The sequence below is a fragment of the Oncorhynchus keta genome, unplaced genomic scaffold (genome assembly GCF_023373465.1).
Source record: "Oncorhynchus keta strain PuntledgeMale-10-30-2019 unplaced genomic scaffold, Oket_V2 Un_contig_4433_pilon_pilon, whole genome shotgun sequence".
In the NCBI taxonomy this organism is placed as follows: Eukaryota; Metazoa; Chordata; class Actinopteri; order Salmoniformes; family Salmonidae; genus Oncorhynchus; species Oncorhynchus keta.
The window spans coordinates 105498-126735 of NW_026287772.1; the positions used below are offsets into that span (position 1 = coordinate 105498).

The window sequence follows — 21238 nt, forward strand, 5'->3', positions numbered from 1 at the left end:
TCTCTCCAGAAGACTGGCTGGATCCACCACTCCATTCAGAAAATGCACAAATTTCCATTTTAGCTTGTTTCCATAGAAGACTGGGGAACTGGCCTTCAATAGAAGAAGAACAGAAGGCCTTTCTGGGACTGGCTGGATTACACTCTATAGAAGACTGGCTGGATTACACTCTATAGAAGACTGGCTGGATTAAACTCTACAGAAGACTGGCTGGATTACACTCTATAAAAGACTGGCTGAATTACACTCTATAGAAGACTGGCTGGATTACACTCTACAGAAGACTGGCTGGATTACACTCTACAGAAGACTGGCTGGATTACACTCTATAGAAGACTGGCTGGATTACACTCTACAGAAGACTGGCTGAATTACACTCTACAGAAGACTGGCTGGATTACACTCTACAGAAGACTGGCTGGATTACACTCTATAGAAGACTGGCTGGATTACACTCTATAGAAGACTGGCTGGATTACACTCTATAGAAGACTGGCTGGATTACACTCTATAGAAGACTGGCTGGATTACACTCTATAGAAGACTGGCTGGATTACACTCTATAGAAGACTGGCTGGATTACACTCTACAGAAGACTGGCTGGATTACACTCTATAGAAGACTGGCTGGATTACACTCTATAGAAGACTGGCTGGATTACACTCTACAGAAGACTGGCTGGATTACACTCTATAGAAGAGCTGGCCTGGTTGATGAGGAGAGGGTCAGTAAAACCCAGATCTGGCCTGGTTGATGAGGAGAGGGTCAGTAAAACCCAGATCTGGCCTGGTTGATGAGGAGAGGGTCAGTAAAACCCAGATCTGGCCTGGTTGATGAGGAGAGGGTCAGTAAAACCCAGATCTGGCCTGGTTGATGAGGAGAGGGTCAGTAAAACCCAGATCTGGCCTGGTTGATGAGGAGAGGGTCAGTAAAACCCAGATCTGGCCTGGTTGATGAGAAGAGGGTCAGTAAAACCCAGATCTGGCCTGGTTGATGAGGAGAGGGTCAGAATCAACAAAAACAACAAACACATCAAGCTGCTTCCAGAGGTAACAAGAGCGTCTGCTAAATGACTTAAATGTAAATGTAACATGAGATACTCTGAGGAGACAACACAAACATCAAGCTGCTTCCAGTGGTAACATGAGATACTCTGAGGAGACAACACAAACATCAAGCTGCTTCCAGAGGTAACATGAGATACTCTGAGGAGACAACACAAACATCAAGTTGCTTCCAGAGGTAACATGAGATACTCTGAGACAACACAAACATCAAGCTGCTTCCAGAGGTAACATGAGATACTCTGAGACAACACAAACATCAAGCTGCTTCCAGTGGTAACATGAGATACTCTGAGGAGACAACACAAAAATCAAGCTGCTTCCAGAGGTAACATGAGATACTCTGAGGAGACAACACAAACATCAAGCTGCTTCCAGTGGTAACATGAGATACTCTGAGGAGACAACACAAACATCAAGCTGCTTCCAGAGGTAACATGAGATACTCTGAGGAGACAACACAAACATCAAGCTGCTTCCAGAGGTAACATGAGATACTCTGAGGAGACAACACAAACATCAAGCTGCTTCCAGAGGTAACATGAGATACTCTGAGGAGACAACACAAACATCAAGCTGCTTCCAGAGGTAACATGAGATACTCTGAGGAGACAACACAAACATCAAGCTGCTTCCAGAGGTAACATGAGATACTCTGAGACAACACAAACATCAAGCTGCTTCCAGAGGTAACATGAGATACTCTGAGACAACACAAACATCAAGCTGCTTCCAGAGGTAGGTTCTCATGAGATACTCTGAGGGTCAGACAACAACAAACATCAAGCTGCTTCCAGAGGTAACATGAGATACTCTGAGGAGACAACACAAACATCAAGCTGCTTCCAGAGGTAACATGAGATACTCTGAGGAGACAACACAAACATCAAGCTGCTTCCAGAGGTAACATGAGATACTCTGAGGAGACAACACAAACATCAAGCTGCTTCCAGAGGTAACATGAGATACTCTGAGGAGACAACACAAACATCAAGCTGCTTCCAGAGGTAACATGAGATACTCTGAGGAGACAACACAAACATCAAGCTATGGAGGGTTCTCACTGTGTTTCTGTCCTTCAACACATCCTGTTGAGGGTTCTCACTGTGTTTCAGTCCTTCAACACATCCTGTTGAGTGTCATGGAGGGTTCTCACTGTGTTTCTGTCCTTCAACACATCCTGTTGAGGGTTCTCACTGTGTTTCTGTCCTTCAACACATCCTGTTGAGGGTTCTCACTGCGTTTCTGTACTTCAACACATCCTGTTGAGGGTTCTCACTGCGTTTCTGTCCTTCAACACATCCTGTTGAGGGTTCTCACTGCGTTTCTGTTCTACAACACATCCTGTTGAGGGTTCTCACTGCGTTTCTGTACTTCAACACATCCTGTTGAGGGTTCTCACTGCGTTTCTGTCCTTCAACACATCCTGTTGAGGGTTCTCACTGTGTTTCTGTCCTTCAACACATCCTGTCATGGAGGGTTCTCACTGTGTTTCTGTCCTTCAACACATCCTGTTGAGGGTTCTCACTGTGTTTCTGTCCTTCAACACATCCTGTTGAGGGTTCTCACTGTGTTTCTGTCCTTCAACACATCCTGTTGACTGGGTCATGGAGGGTTCTCACTGTTGAGGGTTTCACTGTGTCCTTCAACACATCCTGTTGAGTGTCATGGAGGGTCTCACTGTGTTTCTCACTGTGTTTCTGTCCTTCAACACATCCTGTTGAGGGTTCTCAGTGTCATGGAGGGTTCTCACTGTGTTTCTGTCCTTCAACACATCCTGTTGAGGGTCATGGATCCTGGGTTCTCACTGTGTTTCTGTCCTTCAACACATCCTGTTGAGGGTCATGGAGGGTTCTCACTGTGTTTCTGTCCTTCAACACATCCTGTTGAGGGACTGTGGTCCTTCACATCCTGTTGAGGGTTCTCACTGTGTTTCTGTCCTTCAACACATCCTGTTGAGGGTTCTCACTGCGTTTCTGTCTTCATCCTGTTGTGTTCTGACACATCCTGTTGAGGTTCTCACTGTGTTTAGTCAACACATCCTGTAGGGTTCTCATAGTGTGTAGAGTCACATCTAGTCACACATAAGTGTGTAGAGTCACATGTAGTCACATCCTAGTGTGTAGAGTCACATGTAGTCACATAGTGTGTAGAGTCACATGTAGTCACACATCCTGTGTGTAGAGTCACACTGTGTGTAGTCACAAAGTGTGTAGAGTCACATGTAGTCTTATAGTGTGTAGAGTCACATGTAGTCACAAAGTGTGTAGTTCACAGTCACATGTAGTCATGTGTTTCTGTCAAAGTGTGTAGAGTCACATGTAGTCAGTGTGTGTCACAATGTAGTCACAAAGTGTGTAGAGTCACATGTAGTCACAAAGTGTGTAGAGTCACATGTAGTCACAAAGTGTGTAGAGTCACATGTAGTCACAAAGTGTGTAGAGTCACATGTAGTCACAAAGTGTGTAGAGTCACATGTAGTCACAAAGTGTGTAGAGTCACATGTAGTCACAAAGTGTGTAGAGTCACATGTAGTCACAAAGTGTGTAGAGTCACATGTAGTCACAAAGTGTGTAGAGTCACATGTAGTCATAAAGTGTGTAGAGTCACAAGCTTTTTGTCTGCTAGTGACATATAGAGTAAACATATTCTATTCTTATTCACATAAATGTGACTCCAAAATGTCACTGTCCATCACAAAATAATGTTAGTCACAATAAAGTGTGTATGAGTCACAAAGTGAGTCACATGTAAGTGTGTAGAGTCACATGTAGTCACATAGTGTGTAGAGTCACATGTAGTCATATAGTATGTAGAGTCACAAGTGTGTAGAGTCAATATCTAGTCACAGACAAGTGTAGAGTCACATGTTCACATAGTGTGTCAGTCTCATGTAGTCCGGCTGTGTAGAGTCACAGTAGTCCCATCAAGGTTCCTCAGGTCACTGTAGTCACAAAGGTGTCTGGACAGACCTCCACTGTTCTACCTCAGGTCACAAGTGTGTAGAGTCACATAGTGCACACACACACGTAGTCTTAGTCACACACAGTCACACAGTCACATGTACACACACACACATGTACACACACACAGTGTGTACACACACACACACACACACACACACACACACACACACACACACACACACACACACACACACACACACAGACAGGGACAGATACCTGATATATAGGCTGTAATGGTCTGAACCAGTAACCCTCTGATATATAGAGAACATTGTGTTTCTCAGACTACTGGGAGGCTGTAATGGTCTGAACCAGTAACCCTCTGGTATATAGGCTGTAATGGTCTGAACCAGTAACCCTCTGGTATATAGGCTGTAATGGTCTGAACCAGTAACCCTCTGGTATATAGGCTGTAATGGTCTGAACCAGTAACCCTCTGATATATAGGCTGTAATGGTCTGAACCAGTAACCCTCTGATATATAGAGAACATTGTGTTTCTCAGACTGCTGGGAGGTCAGCTAACCCTCTGGTATATAGAGAACTGTTTCTCAGACACTGGGAGGCACTGGTATATACACAGTCTCAGAATGGTCTGTAACCTAACCCACTGTAATGGGAACCAGTAACCCTCTGGTATATAGGCTGTAATGGTCTGAACCAGTAACCCTCTGGTATATAGAGAACATTGTGTTTCTCAGACACACTGGGAGGCTGTAATGGTCTGAACCAGTAACCCTCTGATATATAGAGAACATTGTGTTTCTCAGACCAGTAACCCTCTGATATATAGAGAACATTGTGTAACCCTCTGGTATATAGGCTGTAATGGTCTGAACCAGTAACCCTCTGGTATATAGGCTGTAATGGTCTGAACCAGTAACCCTCTGTGTTTCTCAGACTGCTGGGAGAACCAGCTGTAATGGTCTGAACCAGTAACCCTCTGATATATAGAGAACATTGTGTTTCTCAGACTGCTGGGAGGCTGTAATGGTCTGAACCAGTAACCCTCTGGTATATAGGCTTTAACCACCAGTTGTTGTAGTAACCACCAGGTATCATCACTATTACAAACCCAGGTGTTGTAGTAACCACCAGGTATCAGCACCATTACAAACCCAGGTTGTTGTAGTAACCACCAGGTATCAGCACCATTACAAACCCAGGTGTTGTAGTAACCACCAGGTATCAGCACCATTACAAACCCAGGTTGTTGTAGTAACCACCAGGTATCAGCACCATTACAAACCCAGGTTGTTGTAGTAACCACCAGGTATCAGCACCATTACAAACCCAGGTGTTGTAGTAACCACCAGGTATCAGCACCATTACAAACCCAGGTTGTTGTAGTAACCACCAGGTATCAGCACCATTACAAACCCAGGTTGTTGTAGTAACCACCAGGTATCAGCACCATTACAAACCCAGGTTGTTGTAGTAACCACCAGGTATCAGCACCATTACAAACCCAGGTTGTTGTAGTAACCACCAGGTATCAGCACCATTACAAACCCAGGTTGTTGTAGTAACCACCAGGTATCAGCACCATTACAAACCCAGGTGTTGTAGTAACCACCAGGTATCAGCACCATTACAAACCCAGGTGTTGAAGTAACCACCAGGTATCAGCACCATTACAAACCCAGGTGTTGTAGTAACCACCAGGTATCAGCACCATTACAAACCCAGGTTGTTGTAGTAACCACCAGGTGTTGTAGTAACCACCAGGTGTTGTAGTAACCACCAGGTATCAGCACCATTACAAACCCAGGTGTTGTAGTAACCACCAGGTATCAGCACCATTACAAACCCAGGTGTTGTAGTAACCACCAGGTATCAGCACCATTACAAACCCAGGTTGTTGTAGTAACCACCAGGTATCAGCACCATTACAAACCCAGGTGTTGTAGTAACCACCAGGTATCAGCACCATTACAAACCCAGGTGTTGTAGTAACCACCAGGTATCAGCACCATTACAAACCCAGGTGTTGAAGTAACCACCAGGTATCAGCACCATTACAAACCCAGGTGTTGTAGTAACCACCAGGTATCAGCACCATTACAAACCCAGGTGTTGAAGTAACCACCAGGTATCAGCACCATTACAAACCCAGGTGTTGTAGTAACCACCAGGTATCAGCACCATTACAAACCCAGGTGTTGAAGTAACCACCAGGTATCAGCACCATTACAAACCCAGGTGTTGAAGTAACACCAGGTATCAGCACCATTACAAACCCAGGTGTTGAAGTAACCACCAGGTATCAGCACCATTACAAACCCAGGTGTTGAAGTAACCACCAGGTATCAGCACCATTACAAACCCAGGTGTTGTAGTAACAACCAGGTATCAGCACCATTACAAACCCAGGTGTTGAAGTAACCACCAGGTATCAGCACCATTACAAACCCAGGTGTTGAAGTAACCACCAGGTATCAGCACCATTACAAACCCAGGTTGTTGTAGTAACCACCAGGTATCAGCACCATTACAAACCCAGGTTGTTGTAGTAACCACCAGGTATCAGCACCATTACAAACCCAGGTGTTGTAGTAACCACCAGGTATCAGCACCATTACAAACCCAGGTTGTTGTAGTAACCACCAGGTATCAGCACCATTACAAACCCAGGTGTTGTAGTAACCACCAGGTATCAGCACCATTACAAACCCAGGTGTTGTAGTAACCACCAGGTATCAGCACCATTACAAACCCAGGTGTTGTAGTAACCACCAGGTATCAGCACCATTACAAACCCAGGTGTTGTAGTAACCACCAGGTATCAGCACCATTACAAACCCAGGTGTTGTAGTAACCACCAGGTATCAGCACCATTACAAACCCAGGTTGTTGTAGTAACCACCAGGTATCAGCACCATTACAAACCCAGGTGTTGTAGTAACCACCAGGTATCAGCACCATTACAAACCCAGGTGTTGTAGTAACCACCAGGTATCAGCACCATTACAAACCCAGGTGTTGTAGTAACCACCAGGTATCAGCACCATTACAAACCCAGGTGTTGTAGTAACCACCAGGTATCAGCACCATTACAAACCCAGGTTGTTGTAGTAACCACCAGGTATCAGCACCATTACAAACCCAGGTTGTTGTAGTAACCACCAGGTATCAGCACCATTACAAACCCAGGTTGTTGTAGTAACCACCAGGTATCAGCACCATTACAAACCCAGGTTGTTGTAGTAACCACCAGGTATCAGCACCATTACAAACCCAGGTTGTTGTAGTAACCACCAGGTATCAGCACCATTACAAACCCAGGTGTTGTAGTAACCACCAGGTATCAGCACCATTACAAACCCAGGTGTTGAAGTAACCACCAGGTATCAGCACCATTACAAACCCAGGTGTTGAAGTAACCACCAGGTATCAGCACCATTACAAACCCAGGTGTTGTAGTAACAACCAGGTATCAGCACCATTACAAACCCAGGTGTTGAAGTAACCACCAGGTATCAGCACCATTACAAACCCAGGTGTTGTAGTAACCACCAGGTATCAGCACCATTACAAACCCAGGTGTTGAAGTAACCACCAGGTATCAGCACCATTACAAACCCAGGTGTTGAAGTAACCACCAGGTATCAGCACCATTACAAACCCAGGTGTTGTAACCACCAAACAAACCCAGGTGTTGTAGTAACAACCAGGTATCAGCACCATTACAAACCCAGGTGTTGTAGTAACAACCAGGTATCAGCACCATTACAAACCCAGGTGTTGAAGTAACAACCAGGTATCAGCACCATTACAAACCCAGGTGTTGTAGTAACAACCAGGTATCAGCACCATTACAAACCCAGAAGTAACAACCAGGTACAAACCCAGGTGTTGTAGTAACAACCAGGTATCAGCACCATTACAAACCCAGGTGTTGTAGTAACCACCAGGTATCAGCACCATTACAAACCCAGGTGTTGAAGTAACCACCAGGTATCAGCACCATTACAAACCCAGGTGTTGTAGTAACCACCAGGTATCAGAAGTAACAACCAGGTATCAGCACCATTACAAACCCAGGTGTTGTAGTAACCACCAGGTATCAGCACCATTACAAACCCAGGTGTTGAGTAACCACCAGGTGGCAGCACCATTACAAACCCAGGTGTTGAAGTAACCACCAGGTATCAGCACCATTACAAACCCAGGTGTTGAAGTAACCACCAGGTATCAGCACCATTACAAACCCAGGTGTTGAAGTAACCACCAGGTATCAGCACCATTACAAACCCAGGTGTTGAAGTAACAACCAGGTGTTGTAGTAACCACCAGGTATCAGCACCATTACAAACCCAGGTGTTGAAGTAACCACCAGGTATCAGCACCATTACAAACCCAGGTGTTGTAGTAACCACCAGGTATCAGCACCATTACAAACCCAGGTGTTGTAGTAACCACCAGGTATCAGCACCATTACAAACCCAGGTTGTTGTAGTAACCACCAGGTATCAGCACCATTACAAACCCAGGTGTTGTAGTAACCACCAGGTATCAGCACCATTACAAACCCAGGTTGTTGTAGTAACCACCAGGTATCAGCACCATTACAAACCCAGGTGTTGTAGTAACCACCAAGTAACCACCAGGTATCAGCACCATTACAAACCCAGGTTGTTGTAGTAACCACCAGGTATCAGCACCATTACAAACCCAGGTGTTGTAGTAACCACCAGGTATCAGCACCATTACAAACCCAGGTTGTTGTAGTAACCACCAGGTATCAGCACCATTACAAACCCAGGTGTTGTAGTAACCACCAGGTATCAGCACCATTACAAACCCAGGTTGTTGTAGTAACCACCAGGTATCAGCACCATTACAAACCCAGGTTGTTGTAGTAACCACCAGGTATCAGCACCATTACAAACCCAGGTTGTTGTAGTAACCACCAGGTATCAGCACCATTACAAACCCAGGTTGTTGTAGTAACCACCAGGTATCAGCACCATTACAAACCCAGGTGTTGAAGTAACCACCAGGTATCAGCACCATTACAAACCCAGGTGTTGTAGTAACCACCAGGTATCAGCACCATTACAAACCCAGGTGTTGTAGTAACCACCAGGTATCAGCACCATTACAAACCCAGGTGTTGAAGTAACCACCAGGTATCAGCACCATTACAAACCCAGGTTGTTGTAGTAACCACCAGGTATCAGCACCATTACAAACCCAGGTGTTGTAGTAACCACCAGGTATCAGCACCATTACAAACCCAGGTTGTTGTAGTAACCACCAGGTATCAGCACCATTACAAACCCAGGTTGTTGTAGTAACCACCAGGTATCAGCACCATTACAAACCCAGGTTGTTGTAGTAACCACCAGGTATCAGCACCATTACAAACCCAGGTGTTGAAGTAACCACCAGGTATCAGCACCATTACAAACCCAGGTTGTTGTAGTAACCACCAGGTATCAGCACCATTACAAACCCAGGTGTTGTAGTAACCACCAGGTATCAGCACCATTACAAACCCAGGTGTTGTAGTAACCACCAGGTATCAGCACCATTACAAACCCAGGTTGTTGTAGTAACCACCAGGTATCAGCACCATTACAAACCCAGGTGTTGAAGTAACCACCAGGTATCAGCACCATTACAAACCCAGGTTGTTGAAGTAACCACCAGGTATCAGCACCATTACAAACCCAGGTTGTTGTAGTAACCACCAGGTATCAGCACCATTACAAACCCAGGTGTTGTAGTAACCACCAGGTATCAGCACCATTACAAACCCAGGTGTTGTAGTAACCACCAGGTATCAGCACCATTACAAACCCAGGTTGTTGTAGTAACAACCAGGTATCAGCACCATTACAAACCCAGGTGTTGTAGTAACCACCAGGTATCAGCACCATTACAAACCCAGGTTGTTGTAGTAACCACCAGGTATCAGCACCATTACAAACCCAGGTGTTGTAGTAACAACCAGGTATCAGCACCATTACAAACCCAGGTTGTTGTAGTAACAACCAGGTATCAGCACCATTACAAACCCAGGTGTTGTAGTAACCACCAGGTATCAGCACCATTACAAACCCAGGTTGTTGTAGTAACCACCAGGTATCAGCACCATTACAAACCAGGTGTTGTAGTAACCACCAGGTATCAGCACCATTACAAACCCAGGTGTTGTAGTAACCACCAGGTATCAGCACCATTACAAACCCAGGTTGTTGTAGTAACAACCAGGTATCAGCACCATTACAAACCCAGGTGTTGAAGTAACCACCAGGTATCAGCACCATTACAAACCCAGGTGTTGTAGTAACAACCAGGTATCAGCACCATTACAAACCCAGGTGTTGTAGTAACAACCAGGTATCAGCACCATTACAAACCCAGGTGTTGAAGTAACCACCAGGTATCAGCACCATTACAAACCCAGGTGTTGTAGTAACAACCAGGTATCAGCACCATTACAAACCCAGGTGTTGTAGTAACAACCAGGTATCAGCACCATTACAAACCCAGGTTGTTGTAGTAACCACCAGGTATCAGCACCATTACAAACCCAGGTGTTGAAGTAACCACCAGGTATCAGCACCATTACAAACCCAGGTGTTGTAGTAACCACCAGGTATCAGCACCATTACAAACCCAGGTTGTTGTAGTAACAACCAGGTATCAGCACCATTACAAACCCAGGTTGTTGTAGTAACAACCAGGTATCAGCACCATTACAAACCCAGGTTGTTGTAGTAACCACCAGGTATCAGCACCATTACAAACCCAGGTTGTTGTAGTAACCACCAGGTATCAGCACCATTACAAACCCAGGTGTTGTAGTAACCACCAGGTATCAGCACCATTACAAACCCAGGTTGTTGTAGTAACAACCAGGTATCAGCACCATTACAAACCCAGGTTGTTGTAGTAACCACCAGGTATCAGCACCATTACAAACCCAGGTTGTTGTAGTAACCACCAGGTATCAGCACCATTACAAACCCAGGTTGTTGTAGTAACCACCAGGTATCAGCACCATTACAAACCCAGGTTGTTGTAGTAACCACCAGGTATCAGCACCATTACAAACCCAGGTTGTTGTAGTAACCACCAGGTGTTGTAGTAACCACCAGGTATCAGCACCATTACAAACCCAGGTTGTTGTAGTAACCACCAGGTATCAGCACCATTACAAACCCAGGTGTTGTAGTAACCACCAGGTATCAGCACCATTACAAACCCAGGTGTTGAAGTAACCACCAGGTATCAGCACCATTACAAACCCAGGTGTTGTAGTAACCACCAGGTATCAGCACCATTACAAACCCAGGTGTTGTAGTAACCACCAGGTATCAGCACCATTACAAACCCAGGTTGTTGTAGTAACCACCAGGTATCAGCACCATTACAAACCCAGGTGTTGTAGTAACCACCAGGTATCAGCACCATTACAAACCCAGGTGTTGAAGTAACCACCAGGTATCAGCACCATTACAAACCCAGGTGTTGTAGTAACCACCAGGTATCAGCACCATTACAAACCCAGGTGTTGTAGTAACAACCAGGTATCAGCACCATTACAAACCCAGGTGTTGTAGTAACAACCAGGTATCAGCACCATTACAAACCCAGGTTGTTGTAGTAACCACCAGGTATCAGCACCATTACAAACCCAGGTTGTTGAAGTAACCACCAGGTATCAGCACCATTACAAACCCAGGTTGTTGAAGTAACCACCAGGTGGCAGCACCATTAACCATTAACCAAAAACCAGCCTGAAACTCTTTCTAAAGACTATTGACATCTAGTGGAAGCCCTAGGAACTGCAATTTGGGAGGACTTGGGCTTATAATTATAGTACTAGCCATTGAAAATAGTGGTAAGCCAAATAGTTTTTTGGGGGGGATGTTTTTCCTCTGGGTTTCGCCATATCAGTTCTGTTATACTCAACTCACATACATCAGTTTAACAGTTCAGAAACTTTAGAGTGTTTTCTATCTAAATCTACCAATTATATGCGTATCCTAGCTTCTGGGCCTGAGTAACAGGCAGTTTACTTTGGGCATCAAATCAAATCAAAAATCAAATTTATTTATATAGCCCTTCGTACATCAGCTGATATCTCAAAGTGCTGTACAGAAACCCAGCCTAAAACCCCAAACAGCAAGCAATGCAGGTGTAGAAGCACGGTGGCTAGGAAAAACTCCCTAGAAAGGCCAAAACCTAGGAAGAAACCTAGAGAGGAACCAGGCTATGTGGGGTGGCCAGTCCTCTTCTGGCTGTGCCGGGTGGAGATTATAACAGAACATGGCCAAGATGTTCAAATGTTCATAAATGACCAGCATGGTCGAATAATAACAAGGCAGAACAGTTGAAACTGGAGCAGCAGCATGGCCAGGTGGACTGGGGACAGCAAGGAGTCATCATGTCAGGTAGTCCTGGGGCACGGTCCTAGGGCTCAGGTCCTCCAGAGAGAGAAAGAAAGAAAGAGAGAATTAGAGAGAGCATATGTGGGGTGGCCCGTCCTCTTCTGGCTGTGCCGGGTGGAGATTATAACAGAACATGGCCAAGATGTTCAAATGTTCATAAATGACCAGCATGGTCGAATGACCAGCATGGTCGAATAATAGTAAGGCAGAACAGTTGAAACTGGCATGCTTTTCATCCGGACGTGAAAATACTGCCCCCTATCCCAAAGAAGTTGTAACATGCTCCTCCTCTCCCTCCCTCCTCTCCAGGTTCAGCCAAAGAGTGTGATCCCAGCCAGCCTCCTCCCCAGCCACAGCTCTGTCTCTCTCCCTAGGGAACAGCCAGCCAGCCTCCTCCTCAGCCACAGCCCTGTGTCTCTCCCTAGGGAGCAGCCAGCCAGCCTCCTCCTCAGCCACAGCCCTGTGTCTCTCCCTAGGGAGCAGCCAGCCAGCCTCCTCCTAAGCCACAGCCCTGTGTCTCTCCCTCAGGAGCAGCCAGCCAGCCAGAAACAGTCATCCTGTCAGGCCTTCAGTCTCCTCAACCTCCAGAGAGCTACCGCTGTAGTCAGCCCTAAGAGCCACGCCCACAGTTTTAACCACACCCACAGCTCGAGCCACACCCTCACCCAGAGCCACACCCTCGGCCCGGCCCTGCCTACAGCCAACAGCACGTTCAGCCCAGAACGTCGCTCCATAGGCCAGGGAGACACAGCCACCTTCACAACCTCCTCACCCCCTCCCCTGGCCCAGACCCTGGTCTCTCCCCTGGCCCAGACCCTGGTCTCCCCCCTGGCCCAGACCCTGGTCTCTCCCCTGGCCCAGACCCTGGTCTCTCCCCTGGCCCAGACCCAGTCTCTCTCCCCGGTCCAGACCCAGTCTCTCTCCCCGGCCCAGACCCAGTCTCTCTCCCCGGCCCAGACCCAGTCTCTCTCCCTGGCCCAGACCCAGTCTCTCTCCCCGGCCCAGACCCAGTCTCTCTCCCCAGCCCAGACCCAGTCTCTCTCCCCGGCCCAGACCCAGTCTCTCTCCCCAGCCCAGACCCAGTCTCTCTCCCTGGCCCAGACCCAGTCTCTCTCCCAGCCCAGACCCAGTCTCTCTCCCCGGCCCAGACCCAGTCTCTCTCCCCAGCCCAGACCCAGTCTCTCTCCCTGGCCCAGACCCAGTCTCTCTCCCTGGCCCAGACCCAGTCTCTCTCACCAGCCCAGACCCAGTCTCTCTCCCCGGCCCTAGCCTGGCCTGGAGGCATCTCCCCCACCTCTACCAGCAGCAGCAGCCCAACAGCCATCTCAGCCTCAGTTGCCCCCGGTGTGACCTTCTCCATCATCTCTGCCTCTCCGCCTACCGACACCGGGAACAACAGGGTGTGGACCATCAGTGAGGCAGTCAAGGTCCAGCCACTGGTCTTCAACACTGACAATAAGGTTAAAGACTGTCCTTGTCCAACACATCCTTCTGTCAGTCCTACCAGCCCTACTGACTGTCTCTGGCAGCATGGTCTCTACAACCACACACTTCGTGCTGATATAACCTCTCTGTAGAGGTGGGGGAGGCCTCATTACAGGCATCATTACAGGCATCATTACAGGCCTCATTACAGGTCTCATTACAGGCATCATTACAGGCATCATTACAGGCATCATTACAGGCATCATTACAGGCATCATTTCAGGCATCATTACAGGCATCATTACAGGCATCATTACAGGCATCATTACAGGCATCATTACAGGCATCACTACAGGCATCAATACAGGCATCAATACAGGCCTCATTACAGGCATCATTACAGGCATCATTACAGGCATCATTACAGGCATCATTACAGGCATCATTACAGGCATCATTACAGGCATCAATACAGGCATCATTACAGGCATCATTACAGACATCATTACAGGCATCATTACAGGCATCATTACAGGCAAATACAGGTCATTACAGGCATCATTACAGGCATCAATACAGGTCTCATTACAGGCATCATGTACAGGCATCATTACAGGCATCAATATAGGCATGTGTTTTAGGCATCAATACAGGCATCATTACAGGCATCAATACAGGCATCAGCCCCTTACAGGCATCAATACAGGCATCCCATCCATCACCTCATTACAGGCATCGACCATCATTCAGGCCCCTCCACCTCATTACAGGCATCCTCTAGGCATCACACAGCAAGGCATCATTAGGATGAGGGATCACAGGTAAAACCACTCATTATAGAACATCAATACATACATCAATACAGAACATCAAACAGGCATGTTGCATGCATCATTACAGGCATCATTACATAAATCATTTACAGGCCAATCATTATCATTTATCATTACAGGCATCAATAGGTTAGTGCTACTCTGACTATAAGGGTCTCTGGTATCACTACTGCTGACTATCAAGGGTACTGGTAGGCTGAGATGTTGACTATAGACATGGTGCTACTCAATACAGGCATCTGGTACAGGCCTCATTACAGGGTCTCTGGTATGGTACAGGCATCAAGGGTCTCTGGTATACAGGCATTCAGGCATATACAGGCATCATTACAGGCTATTCTGACTATAAAGGTCATCTGGTACAGGCTATCTGACTATAAGGGTCTCAATGGTACAGGTACTACTGCTGACGATCAAGGGTCTCTGGTATCATTACAGCATCATTGACTATAAAGGTCTCTGGTATGGTGCTACTCTGACTACAGGGTCTCTGGTATCACTACAGCTGACTATAAGGGTCTCTGGTATGGTGCTACTGCTGACTATAAGGGTCTCAGGCATCATTTGGTGCTACTGCTGACTATCAGGGTCTCTGGTATGGTGCTACTGCTGACTATAAGGGTCTCTGGTATGGTGCTACTGCTGATTATCAGGGTCTCTGGTATGGCTCTACTGCACTATACAGGGTCTCTGGTATGGTGCACTGCTGACTATAAGGCATCTGGTATGGTGCTACTGCTGACTATCAGGGTCTACAGGCTACTCATTACAGGCATCATGGTTACAGGCGATCAGGGTCTCTGGTATGGCTCTACTCTGACTACAGGGTCTCTGGTATGGTGCATCACTTAAAGGTCTCTGGTATGGTGCATCTGACTATAAGGGTCTCTGGTATGGTGCTACTGCTGACTATACAGGGCATCTGGTACAGTGCTACTCTGACTATACAGGCATCTGGTATGGGCTACTCTTACGATAAGGGTCTCTGGTATGGCTCTACTGCTGACTACAGGGTCTCTGGTATGGTGCTACTGCTGGCTATACAGGTCTCTGGTATGGTGCTACTGCTGACTATAAGGGTCTCTGGTACAGTGCTACTCATATACAGGGTCTCAGGTATGGTCACTACAGACATCAAGGTCTCTGGTATGGTGCTACTGCACTATCAGGTCTCTTATGGTGCTACTCTGACTATACAGGTCTCATGGTACAGGCACTGCTGACTATACAGGTCTCTGGTACAGTGCTACTGCTGACTATACAGGTCTCTGGTACAGTGCTACTGCTGACTATAAGGGTCTCTGGTACAGTGCTACTCTGACTATACAGGGTCTCTGGTATGGTGCTACTGCAGACATCAAGGGTCTCTGGTATGGTGCTACAGGCTGATCTATACAGGGTCTCAGGCATCTACTGCTGACGATACAGGTCTCTGGTACAGGCATGCTGACTATACAGGCATCTGGTATGGTGCTACTCATTACAGGCATCTCTTACAGGCTCTATCACTATCAGGTCTCTGGTATGGTGCTACTGCTGACTATCAAGGGTACAGGCATCATATACAGTCATCATGCTACAGACATAAGGGTCTCTGGTAGTGCTATACAGGCACTACAGGGTCTCTGGTATCACTACAGGCTACTGCTGACATCAATACAGGTCTCTCATTACAGGACTATCAGGGTTACATGGGCATCACTACAGGCATCAATACAGGCATCATATACAGGCATCTTACAGGCATCTGACTATACAGGTCTCATGGTGCACTACAGACATAAGGGTACAGGCATCTACAGACTACAGGTCATCTGGTACAGGCATCACTACAGGGTCTGACATGGTGCTACTGCTGACTATACAGGTCATCTCAGGCATCATGATACAGGCATCAGGTCTACTGGTAGGCATCAATAAAGGTCTCATTACAGGCTACAGGCATATACAGGTCTCATCTACTACTGACTATCAAGGGTCTCTGTATACAGGTGCTATCTGACTACAGGTCTCATCTACTGCTGACTATAAGGTCATCATTACAGGCTATCTGACTATAAGGCATCTGGTACAGGCTACTCTGACTATATAGGCATCATTACAGGTCTCATGGCTCTACAGGCTGACAATAACAGGCATCTTACAGGCATCACTATACAGGCATCATACAGGTCTACAGGCATCACTATACAGGGGCATCTTACAGGCTATCACTACAAGGTCTCTGGTATGGTGCTCTCACTATAAGGTCTCTTACAGGCATCACTATAGGTCTCTGGTATGGTCTACTTACAGGTCTCTGGTATGGCTCTACTGCTGACTATCATCTCTGGTAGGCTATCTGACTATACAGGCATCTGGTATTACAGCTGACATCAGGGTCTCTGGTATAGGCATCTGACTATACAGGTCATCATTACAGGCTACTGCTGACTCATACAGGTCTCTGGTATGGTGCTACTGCTGATTACAGGCATCATTACAGGCATCAATACAGGTCTCTGGTATGGTGCTACAGGCTGACTATAAGGGTCTCTGGTATGGGCATCTGACTATAAAGGCATCTTACAGGCTACTCAATACAGGTCATCATTACAGGCTACTGCTGATCATAAGGGTCTCTGGTATGGTGCTACTGCTGACTATAAGGGTCTCTGGTATGGTGCTACTGCTGACATCATACAGGCCTCTGGTATGGCTCTACAGGCTCATTACAGGCATCATCTGGTAGGCTACTGCTGACTATACAGGGTCTCTGGTCATGGTGCTACTGCTGGCATATTAAGGCATCTACTGGCATCATGGTCATTACAGGCATCACTATAGGGTCTCAGTGCTACTGCTGACTATAAGGGTCTACAGGTATGGTGCTACAGGCATCACTATAAGGGTCTCTGGTATGGTGCTATCTGACTACAGGCATCAATACAGGCATCATTACAGGCATCTCTGGTATACAGGCTACTGCTGACTATAAGGGTCTCTGGTAGGCTACTGCTGACTATAAAGGTCTCTGTTATGGTGCTACAGGCATGACTATACAGGCATCTCTGGTATGGTCAATACAGGTGACTCATAAGGGTCTCATTGGTGCTACTGCTGACTATAACAGGTCTCTGGTATGGTGCTATTACAGGGTCTCTGGTATGGCTCTACTGCAGACATATACAGGTCTCATTACAGGCATCTACAGGACTATAAAGGTCTCTTACAGGCATCAATACAGGTCTCATTACAGTGCACTCACTATAAGGTCTCTGGTACAGGTGCTCACTGCTGACTATAAGGGTCTCTGGTATGGGCTACTCTGACTATACAGGGCATCATGGTACAGGCTACTGCTGACTACAGGTCTCTGGTATGGTGCTAGGCTGACTATAAAGGCTCTGGTATGGTGCTACTGCTGCATCAGGGTCTACAGGCATCTCTACAGGCTATAAGGGTCTCTGGTACAGTGCTACTCTGACTATACAGGCTCTGGTATGGTGCTACTGCTGACTATACAGGTCTCAGGTATGGCTCTACTACAGGACATCAAGGGTTACAGGCTACTGCACTATACAGGTCTCTGGTATGGTGCTACTCTGACTACAGGGTCTCTGGTATCGGTGCTACTGCTGACTATAAGGTCTCTGGTATGGTGCTACTGCATCATTGACGATAAGGGTCATTCTGGTATGGTGCTACTGCTGATATAAGGGATGGTGCTACTGCTGACTATAAGGTCATCTGGTACAGGCATCTGACTATACAGGCTCTGGTATGGTACTACTGCTGACTATAAGGGTCTCTGGTATGGTGCTACTGCTGACTATAAGGGTCTCTGGTATGGTGCTACTCTGACTATAAGGTCTCTGGTACAGGCTACTGCACTATAAGGGTCTCTACATGACATCACTATAAGGGTCTCTGGTACAGGCATGCTGACTATAAGGGCTCATGGTACAGTGCTACTCTGACTTACAGGGTCTCTGATACAGGCTACTCTGACTATAAGGGTCTCTGGTATGGTGCTACTGCTGACTATCAGGTCTCATTACAGGCTACTCTGACTATACAGGGTCTCTGGTATGGTGCTCACTACAGGCATCAGGGTCTCTGGTATTGGTGCTACAGGCATGACTATAAGGGTCTCTGGTATGGTGCTACTGCTGATCAGGCATCATTCAGGTATGACTATAAGGGTCTCTGGTATGGTGCTACTGCTGACATCATACAGGGTCTCTGGTATGGGCATCACTGCAGACTATAAGGCATCAATACAGGTATACAGTGCTATCACTATAAAGGTCTCTGGTATGGTGCTCTGCTGATCATTACAGGGTCTCTGGTATGGTGCTACTGCTGACTATACAGGGTCTCTGGTATGGTGCTACTGCTGACTCATTACAGGGTCTCTGGTATGGTGCATCACTACAGGATCATTACAGGGTCTCTGATATGGTGCTACTGCTGACTATACAGGGTCTCTGGTATGGTGATACTGCTGACTATACAGGGTCATTACTGGTATGGGCTACTGCTGACTATAAAGGTCTCTGGTATGGTGCTACTGCTGACTATACAGGGTCTCTGCATCATGGTGCTACTGCTGACTATACAGGGTCTCTGGTATGGTCTACTGCTGACTATAAGGTCTCTGGTATGGTGCTACTGCTGACTATAAGGGTCTCTGGTATGGTGCTACTGCTGACTATAAGGTCTCTGGTATGGTGCTACTGCTGACTATCAGGGTCTCTGGCATTGTCACTACAGGCATCAAGGGTCTCTGGTAGGCTCACTGCTACAGGGTCTCTGGTACAGTGCTACTCTGACTATAAAGGTCATCTGGTACAGTGCTACTGCTGACTATACAGGGTCTCTCATGGTGCTACTGCTGACATAAGGGTCACTGGTATGGTGCTACTCACTATAAGGGTCTCTGGTATGGTGCTACTGCTGACTATAAGGGTCTCTGGTATGGTGCTACTGCTGACGATAAGGGTCTCAGGCTCTACTGCTGACTATACAGGTCATCATGGTACTACTGCTGACTATAAGGGTCTCTGGTATGGTGCTACTGCTGACTATCAGGGTCTCTGGTATGGTGCACTCTGACTATAAGGTCTCTGGTATGGTGCTACTGCTGACTATAAGGCATCTGGTACAGTGCTACTCTGACTATAAAGGTCTCTGGTATGGTGCTACAGGACATATCAGGGTCTCTGGTATGGTGCTACTGCTGACTATAAGGGTCTCTGGTATGGTGCTACTGCTGACTATAAAGGTCTCTGGTATGGTGCTACTGCTGACTATAAGGGTCTCTGGTATGGTGCTACTGCTGACGATAAGGGTCTCTGGTATGGTGCTACTGCTGACTATAAGGGTCTCTGGTATGGTGCTACTGCTGACTATAAGGGTCTCTGGTATGGCTCTACTGCTGCCTATCAGGGTCTCTGGTATGGTGCTACTGCTGACTATAAGGGTCTCTGGTATGGTGCTACTGCTGACTATAAGGGTCTCTGGTATGCTACTGCTGACTATAAGGGTCTCTGGTATGGTGCTACTGCTGACTATAAGGGTCTCTGGTATGGTGCTACTGCTGACTATAAGGGTCTCTGGTATGGTGCTACTGCTGACTATAAGGGTCTCTGGTATGGTGCTACTGCTGACTATAAGGGTCTCTGGTATGGTGCTACTCTGACTATAAGGGTCTCTGGTATGGTGCTACTGCTGACTATAAAGGTCTCTGTTATGGTGCTACTGCTGACTATAAGGGTCTCTTATGGTGCTACTGCTGACTATAAGGTCTCTGGTATGGTGCTACTGCTGACTATAAAGGTCTCTGGTATGGTGCTACTGCTGACTATAAGGGTCTCTGGTATGGCTCTACTGCTGACTATAAGGGTCTCTGGTATGGTGCTACTGCTGACTATAAAGGTCTCTGGTATGGTGCTACTGCTGACTATAAGGGTCTCTGGTATGGTGCTACTGCTGACAATAAGGGTCTCTGGTATGGTGCTACTGCTGACTATAAGGGTCTCTGGTATGGTGCTACTGCTGACTATAAGGTCTCTGGTATGGTGCTACTGCTGACTATAAGGGTCTCTGGTATGGTGCTACTGCTGACTATAAAGGTCTCTGGTATGGTGCTACTGCTGACTATAAGGGTCTCTGGTATGGCTCTACTGCTGACTATAAGGGTCTCTGGTATGGTGCTACTGCTGACTATAAGGGTCTCTGGTATGGTGCTACTGCTGACTATAAGGGTCTCTGGTATGGTGCTACTGCTGACTATAAGGGTCTCTGGTATGGTGCTACTGCTGACTATCAGGGTCTCTGGTATGGTGCTACTGCTGACTATCAGGGTCTCTGGTATGGTGCTACTGCTGACTATAAGGGTCTCTGGTATGGTGCTACTGCTGACTATAAGGGTCTCTGGTATGGTGCTACTGCTGACTATAAGGGTCTCTGGTATGGTGCTACTGCTGACTATAAGGGTCTCTGGTATGGTGCTACTGCTGACTATAAGGGTCTCTGGTATGGTACTACTGCTGACTATAAGGG

General features: G+C 46.9%; 1 protein-coding gene across 1 annotated transcript; it reads left to right on the top strand.

The window, feature by feature from the left end:
• The first annotated feature begins 1812 nt into the window (after window positions 1–1812).
• LOC127924672 (mucin-5AC-like) lies at window positions 1813–13905 on the top strand. Its single transcript, XM_052509382.1, has 3 exons — window positions 1813–1863; window positions 3975–4055; window positions 12744–13905. The coding sequence occupies exons 1-3, from the start codon at window positions 1813–1815 to the stop codon at window positions 13701–13703; spliced, it is 1092 nt and encodes a 363-aa protein (XP_052365342.1). The 3' UTR covers window positions 13704–13905.
• Window positions 13906–21238: the final 7333 nt, after the last annotated feature.